This window comes from Brachionichthys hirsutus, chromosome 7 (genome assembly GCF_040956055.1).
Source record: "Brachionichthys hirsutus isolate HB-005 chromosome 7, CSIRO-AGI_Bhir_v1, whole genome shotgun sequence".
Taxonomy (NCBI): Eukaryota; Metazoa; Chordata; class Actinopteri; order Lophiiformes; family Brachionichthyidae; genus Brachionichthys; species Brachionichthys hirsutus.
Window position 1 is genome coordinate 1,189,511 of NC_090903.1, and position 8,407 is coordinate 1,197,917.

Sequence of the window (8,407 nt, forward strand, 5' to 3'; positions counted from 1 at the left end):
AAACCTGCCCACTGTGGCGCGGCGCGGGCGCGGCGCGGGCACGGCGCGGGCACGGCGGCGCAGACGCGGCGGGGTCGGGACCGCTTTGGATCTGCCCGCTGGGATTTAAAGTCTTCAGGAAGCTTCGTTCGTTTTTATTTGTCCTTTTCACCCGACTTATGTCTAAACGCAAACACTTTGCGCCATTAATGCGCCTCTCATCATCACCCCTGCGCGCCTCTCCGGGATCTCCACCATGGAGGCGCTCCCCGCGCTAACCCTCAGAACGCTGTCCCTGGCGTGCGTCCTGCTCATGCTCTCCCTCCACCTGTGGCGGTGGCTCCGGCGGGGGTCGACCCGCCGCCCGCCGGGACCGATCGCCTGGCCGGTCGTCGGGAACGCCGCGCAGATGGGGAACGCGCCGCACTTGTACTTTGAGCGCCTGGAGAGGAAATACGGGAGCGTGTTCCAAATCAAGCTGGGCTGCCGGTCCGTGGTGGTCCTGAACGGGGACTCCATCAAGCAGGCGCTGGTCAAGCAGGGGCGGGACTTCGCCGGCAGGCCGGACTTCCCCTCGTTCCGCGTCGTGGGGAACGGGGACAGCATCGCGTTCAACACCAGCTCGGACTGGTGGAAGACGCACCGGAAGATGGCCCAGTCCGCCGTGCGCATGTTCTCCACCGGGAACCTGCAGACCAAGAAGTCTTTCGAGCGCCACATCCTCTGCGAGATCAAAGAGCTGCTGGAGGTGTTCGTGCGCGAAACGGGGGCGCAGAAGTATTTCCAGCCCCTGACCTATCTGGTGGTGTCCACGGCCAACGTCATGAGCGCGGTGTGCTTCGGGAGGCGCTACCTGTACGACGACGAGGAGTTCCAGCAGGTTGTGGGCAGGAACGATCAGTTCACCCAGACGGTGGGGGCGGGGAGCGTGGTGGACGTGATGCCCTGGCTCCAGGGCTTCCCAAACCCCATCAAAACCATGTCCGACAACTTCCGGAGGCTCAACCTGGAGTTCAGCGACTTCATCCGGGGTAAGGTAGCTGAACACAGAGCCTCGTTCCGGTCCAGCACCATCAGGGACCTGACGGACGGCGTCATCGCGGCGCTGGAGCACCTGAGTGACAAGACGGGGCAGGTGTTCCACAAGGACTACGTGTCGCCTGCGGTGGGGGACGTGTTTGGAGCAAGTCAAGACACTCTGTCTACTGCCCTGCAGTGGATCATCCTCATAATGGTCAGGTAAGCAGCCTCACTCATATATACACACGTATATACACGTACACGGTACATATACACACACGCAGTGTCGATGTGAGCCAGGCCGGGTCTCACCTGTGACTGCAGGTATCCCGAGGTGCAGGCGCGTCTCCAGCGGGAGGTGGATCGGGTGGTGACACGCAGCCGGCTCCCCTCCATCGAGGATCAGGCGGAGCTGCCGTACGTCATGGCGTTCATCCATGAGGTGATGCGATACACCAGCTTTGTCCCGCTCACCATCCCCCACTCCACCACCACAGACACGTCCATCATGGGCTACACCGTTCCCAAGGACACCGTCATCTTCATCAACCAGTGGTCCGTTAACCATGACCCAGCCATGTGGTCCACGCCAGAGCTCTTTGACCCAGATCGTTTTCTGGATCAGGACGGAGCCCTGAACAAGGACGCCGCCAGTAACGTGGCCATCTTCTCTCTGGGGAAGCGGCGGTGCATCGGGGAAGACCTGTCCAAACTGCACCTCTTCCTCTTCACGTCCCTGATCAGCCACCAGTGCCACATCACCGTGGACCCATCCAGGCCACCCAAACTGGACTACAACTATGGTCTTACTCTGAAGCCTTGGGCCTACTACATCGCCGTGTCTCTGCGTGATGATATGACGCTGCTGGAAGCAGCCACCAGGGAGCTCCACTGAGGGGAGCGTCCGTCTGCTCACGCCTGTGGACGGGACATTTTGAGACCTCAGGTTAACTTTCTACCACTTATCAACGACTGACATATTTTTCAGTGTTATTGGGAACCATTGTTGCATGTGCTGAGCTCGAGACATGGAAGCCCAGCCCAACGCGTGACGTTAGCATGCTGCGCTGCCTCATTAAAGGGGAGGAGTTTGGGATGGACGTTAGGAGGAATCTCATGAGTGAAAAGTTGAACTCATTAAACGTGTAGAGCTGTCATTCTTTCAAGTAACATTTTCTTATCTTAAGAAAAGTATCTCCAAAATCCCAGATGTTCCCAAATTGTATTTCACCACCGCTCATTGCTGTTTGTTCATTTTGTTCATATTTAATATCAGAATGGCAGCAAGACCCAACAGACTATTAATTAAACCAACCTATCCTTCACTGTCCTTCTTATTGTCTCATCTCTAATCCTGTCCAATCTGGTCACTCCCAAGAAGAACCTCGGCATCTTCATCTCCTCCACTTCTAGCTCCGCCTGTCTTTAGCTCAGAGACACTGTCTCAAAGCCGTCCATCATGTCTGCTCTCCGTGTCTGCGTGGGTTCTCTCCGTGTCTGCGTGGGTTCTCTCCGTGTCTGCGTGGGTTCTCTCCATGTCTGCGCGGGTTCTCTCGAGTCTGCGCCCGTTATCTGTGTGTCTGCGGGGGTGCGCTCCGTGTCTACGCGGGTTCTCCAGTGTCTGCGCCGGTTATCTGTGTGTGAATGAATGAATATATTTATTAGATAGAATGTTAGAGTACAAGTACAGTCACACAGTAGCATGTATTACAGTACAAATAAAGTCAAGCATCCTGTCTAAGAGGAGCATTTCTAAAAAGCCCTTGCGGGCTTGTTTCCGTTGAAAGTCCTTCGTACATAAATCATCCACAATTAACAATACAAATTTGACAATACAAATAAAAATAAAACCAATATTCATAACTCAATTGATGCAAAGTAACATTAGAAAAACAAAAATAAAATGATTTTACACCGCCGATGCAAACTAACAATAAATCTAAAATAAATTACACCACTGATGCAGAACGACAATGAATGACAATAAATTACATAAATTACAATAAATTACTAAGGCAGTTAATATGTGCAACGTAGGCGGACAAAAAAAAGGGGGGGGGGGGGGGGGGGTTGATCCGGAGAGAGTCGTGATGACTATCTCCGTTTCTGTCCCCCTAAAAGGTGTATTTTTAGGGCCGTTTTGAAGGAGGCTAAAGAGGTGCATGTTTTGAGGGCAGGAGTCAAACAGTTCCACCCCTGGGGGGCAGTATTGTAAAAAGATTTTTTTTCATTCATTTTCTAACCGCTTATTCCGCTATCGGGTCGCGGGTCAAGCTGGAGCCAATCCCAGCAGTCAATGGGCGAGAGGCAGGGGACACCCTGGACAAGCCGCCAGTCCATCGCAGGGCAACACAGAGACAGACAACCAGCCACACACACACTCACACCTACGGGCAATTCAGCGTCACCAATCAGCCTAGGCTGCATGTTTCTGGAGGTGGGAGGAAGCCGGAGAACCCGGAGAGAACCCATGCAGACACGGGGAGAACCCGGAGAGAACCCACGCAGAACATGCAAACTCCTCACAGAATGGCCACGAGCTGGAGACGAACCTGCTACCATCTCGCTGTGAGGCAACAGTGCTTACCACTGCGCCACCGAGCCGCCTATTGTGAAAAGATGATTTACCCATGTTTGTCCTACAGGAGGGTGTAATCAGGTTGTTGTTTGAGCTCCCTCTAGTGGTGTGGCTGTGGGTGTCACTAAATCTGTGGAGGTGTTTATTCAGGTATGCAGGGATTGAGGGGACTGAGGGCAGAGCTGCATTGACTATTTTAAATGCCAATCCCATTTTGAGTTGTTTAACCCTGTCTTCTACCCTGAGCCATTTTAGGCTAGCAAAATGTCCAGGAAGTAGGTGGGTCATGGGCCCCAGATTGAGGAGTAGCCGAATCAGTTTGTTTTGGGAAGTTTGGAGCCTGGTTTTCAGGGACATTTTGATGTTGGAATACCAGGAGGTGCTAGCATAGTCAAAGAGGGGCTGAACGAGTGCTGCAGCAAGCGTCCGGAGAGCACTTGTGTTGTACTTTCAATCAATGGATGATAGATAGATAGATGGATAGATGATAGATATTGCATATTAAGCAGACACTAACTAAACTAATAGAAGTTATATTAGTAATCATTTGTCTCTTTGAAGTCAGTAAACAATCTGCCTGAACTCTGGGCTCGCTGCCATGTCAGGTGGCAGCGAGCAGGAAGAGCCCGTTTCTCGCCTGACAGGAAGTTCAGCCCACTTCCGTGAGTGCGTGCCGAACGCAGATGGAGCTGCACCAGGTGACTCCAGATCCGCCTGGCTGTGCTCCATTCTCACGTTTTACAGGTCACAGAGAAAACAGCGCTCCACCGAAACAATGAGCCGCAGCGGAGAGACCGTCAACAGACATGAGAGGAACGGCAGAGGATCTTTATTGATGCTCCTGCTTCAGGTGGACGAGTTTTAATGACAGACATCAGCAAAGCAAAGGTCCCTCAGATACCGCACGGACACTGGTGGACTCCGGGGAGGTCAGGACATCTGGCAGACAACAAGCACCAGCATCTGGTGGTCTGTATCTGGAAGTGCTGTCGCCTCCCAACAAGAAGGTTCTCGGTTTGATGCCTTCTGTGTGGAGTTTGTATGTTCTCTCCGTGTCTGTGTGGGGTTTCTCCGGTTTCCCCCAAAAACAAGCAGCTGAGGTGAATCGATGGCTCCAAATTGTCCCGTAACCTGCAAAGCGGATAAAGCAGCTCTAGACGAGACATTTGAGGTGGTGTCCAATTGAGTTAATCTAACCCGTGGTGAAATGCTACGTAAACATTACATTGTGAGATGGAAATCCCTGAAATCGACGGGAGGAGCAGAGCAGGGAATACGGGCTCCGGAAGAAGTGCCTCCTTTTCCTGTGATTCATACGAACGTGGAGAGCAAACAGTGTCTCAGGCAGCATCTAAAGGCGTTAGTCTCGTCTGCACTGCTTTGGTTTTGTTCCTGAAACTTGGCATCTTTTTACCTGCACAGGTGCATCAGCATCAGGTGTCACTCTCAGAATGTCATTGAAGTGCTTGTGTGTGAGCCTTGAACGCATTTTAGTTTTATTGATCATTACTGACTAAATGGGCGGCTCGGTGGCGCAGTGGTAAGCACTGTTGCCTCACAGCGAGATGGTCGCAGGTTCGTCTCTGGCTTGTGGCCATTCTGTGAGGGGTTTGCATGTTCTCCCCGTGTCTGCGTGGGTTCTCTCCGGGCTCTCCGGCTCCCTCCCACCGCCAAAAACATGCAGCCTAGGCTGATTGGTGACACTAAATTGTCCGTAGGTGTGAGTGTGTGTGTGGCTGGTTGTCTGTCTCTGTGTTGCCCTGCGATGGACTGGCGGCTTGTCCAGGGTGTACCCCGCCTCTCGCCCATTGACTGCTGGGATTGGCTCCGGCTTGGCCCGCGACCCGAAAGCGGAATAGGCGGTTAGAAAATGAAATGAAATGATGACTGACTGAATGTGTTCTCAAAGGTAGGTCGCCCCAAACGTGCACAGTTCTTTGCAGCAGGGCTGCTCGTTTGGGGTTCCTGCAATAGATCAATAGATACTGATCAAATGGGTCCAGCCCTACGGAGGCTAATCTGCCCTTCAGATCTGCGTCACATTGCAGATCAATTATTTCTAGCTGGATGTCGACACATCAGAAGCTTTACCTGTGAAAGGTGAGCAGAAACAGGAAGTTCTGTCTCAGGTTCACCAAATACCTGAAACGTCTCTCAGTCTGGTCTTTGTCCCGTTTCACACACGTCTCTCAGGCAGGGGACATGAGCAGGATCTCCCACAAAGTCAGCTACCATGTGCTGTTTGGTCTGTCTCAGTGATGTGTGTCTTCTACTCTGACCAAAACAATGCGCCCCCTAGCAGATAATTCTGGAAAAGCATTTACTGTAATTTAAATATATATTTAATTTTTTTCCAAAATTCATCCTGCGGGCCTGACAGAACCTCCTTGCGGCCCGGTTCCGGGACACCCCTGGTTTAGACTCTCTTCTTTTTTCTCCCCGTCTTCAGTTGCCATTGAACCCCCTGTTATGACAAAATCCCATGAGGTGTCCAGAGTTTTAGTTTTTCTTTCTGGTAGTGCAAAATGAAAAAATTCCCAACTGCAGCAGCTTTGTGACGACTTCAATGTAAAATAACGGGACAAAAAGTCGCTAAAAGATCACACATTCTAACAAGAATTAACAAATTTCTGCTTTTTCAACAGAAAGGTGACGTCTTTTCTCATCTACTGTCCAGCCAAGCCAAACAGGCTGTGTTCTTGACAAATACCTGTCTGGCGATAGTATGGCAACCAAGGTGATCAAAAAAGTCAATCAAAGAACAAGGTTTTTGGGCAGAATGTCTGCTTTTGTCTCCGGACGCTTGCTGGAGCCCTCGTTCAGCCCCTCTTTGACTATGCTAGCACCTCCTGGTATTCAAACATCAAAGTGTCCCTGAAAACCAGGCTCCAAACCTCCCAAAACAAACTGATTTGGCTACTCCTCAATCTGGGGCCCATGACCCACCTTCTTCCTGGACATTTTGCTAGCCTAAAATGGCTCAGGGTAGAAGACAGGGTTAAACAACTCAAAATGGGTTTGGCATTTAAAATAGTCAATGCAGCTCTGCCCTCAGTCCCCTCAATCCCTGCATACCTGAATAAACACCTCCACAGATTTAGTGACACCCACAGCCACAACACTAGAGGGAGCTCAAACAACAACCTGATTACCCCCTCCTATAGGACTAACATGGATAAATCATCTTTTTACAATACTGCCCCCCAAGGGCGGAACGGTTTGACTCCCGCCCTCAAAACATGCACCTCTTTGGCCTCCTTCAAAACGGCCCTAAAAATACACCTTTCAGGGGGACAGAAACGGAGATAGTCATCACGACTCTCTCCGGATCAAACCCCCCCCCCCCCCCTTTTTTTGTCCACCTACGTTGTCTTTTTTAATTTATTGTTATTTTGCATCAATTGAGTAATTACCCTCGCCAAAGGGAAGGCGAGGGTATTGCAATTGGGTCTGTTTGTTTGTTTGTCTGTCTGCTCACATAACTCAAAAACTAGCATCCCAATCGACTTGAAATTTTTACACAAGCAAGGTTCTGTCCGTGGCTCGGTCCTCCCCGAGAATGGCTTCGATCCGGATCTGGATCCAGATTCTAGAATTATTTTAATGATTCTTTAACATTACAAGATAGGGCACTTTTTAACATTTGTCTTCATTTTTTCAAAACATATGGCGGTATGGATCTGAAAAAAAATCAGACATAAGTACTCCTTAAAGGTCTATGACCATGACTAATTTCGTCCGGATCCGGATCACAATCCGGATCTGAGAGCTCATTTCCGTTCTAAAATCTGCATTAAAACCTCATTTTTGTAGCTAGAGACTTCACATTTGGTGTGAACACTCATAGTTCATTCTAGTTTCATGTATGTTACAGTTGTAGTTGAATTTTGTCCCGTTCCGGAGCAGCAAGCTAGAACAGGTTTGGCCCCTCTGATCCGGAAGCCCCGTTTACTGTCTCACAAGATCCAATAGTCTATTGGAGGCGGGGTCTGCAGTCTCTGATTGTTCATTCTAGTTTAATATTAGTTTTATCTTTATTGTTAAATGTCGATGGTTTATGTACGAAGGACTTTCAACGGAAACAAGACCGCAAGGGCTTTTTAGAAATGCTCCTCTTAGACAGGATGTTTGACTGTACTTGTACTGTAATACATGCTACTGTTTGACTGTACTTGTACTGCTATAACATTCTATCTAATAAATATATTCATCATCATCATCAAGAATAGAACGCCTTTATTGTCCTTGTATAGTGGCGACAATGAGATTAGGAGCGCTGCTCCGTCTGGTATTTAGTAACAATAAAGAGATAGGCTCGGCAAGTAGGCGGGGCTGTCAGTGATCCAATGGCAGAGCAGGAGACGGTGGCTGCCTTTCAGACCTTTGCGGAGGGAGATTAGATCGGTTTCATATGTAGAAATCGGCGCCGATCGTTTGCTGCATCCCCACGAAATACACGACCAATTTGATCAATAATTGGATAAAAGTTGGTTGCCCCTTCGGGCAGCCTGCATAAGTTAGTGACTGGCTGATATGAGCGCCGACATGCCCCAGGCAGCCGGGTGGACGCCTGTAACCCGGGTTTGGGCTTCCAAACGTCACGACCTGCGACCTTAACGGCTCCGACATCACATGTGGGACCTGCGTTGACACTCAGAACCAGCATGGATGCCTTCCAAACTGTGCTGGTGTTGCCACCTGTCCAGGCACTCTTTGCTTTGCTTTGACTTCATATTCCACAATGAGGTTCAGGAGCGATTCTGCCTCCGTCGGTCCACAAGAACCAGCCTGGCGCCAAGAGAGACAGAGCGTTCTGATTGGACAGGGCTT

At 50.3% G+C, this 8,407-nt stretch overlaps 1 protein-coding gene across 1 annotated transcript; it reads left to right on the forward strand.

The window, feature by feature from the left end:
* Positions 1–292: 292 nt before the first annotated feature.
* cyp1b1 (cytochrome P450, family 1, subfamily B, polypeptide 1) lies at positions 293–1,894 on the forward strand. The gene is made up of 2 exons (XM_068741002.1): positions 293–1,218; positions 1,324–1,894. Exons 1-2 carry the CDS (start codon positions 293–295, stop codon positions 1,892–1,894), a joined length of 1,497 nt encoding a protein of 498 aa, XP_068597103.1.
* The last annotated feature ends 6,513 nt before the right edge of the window (positions 1,895–8,407 follow it).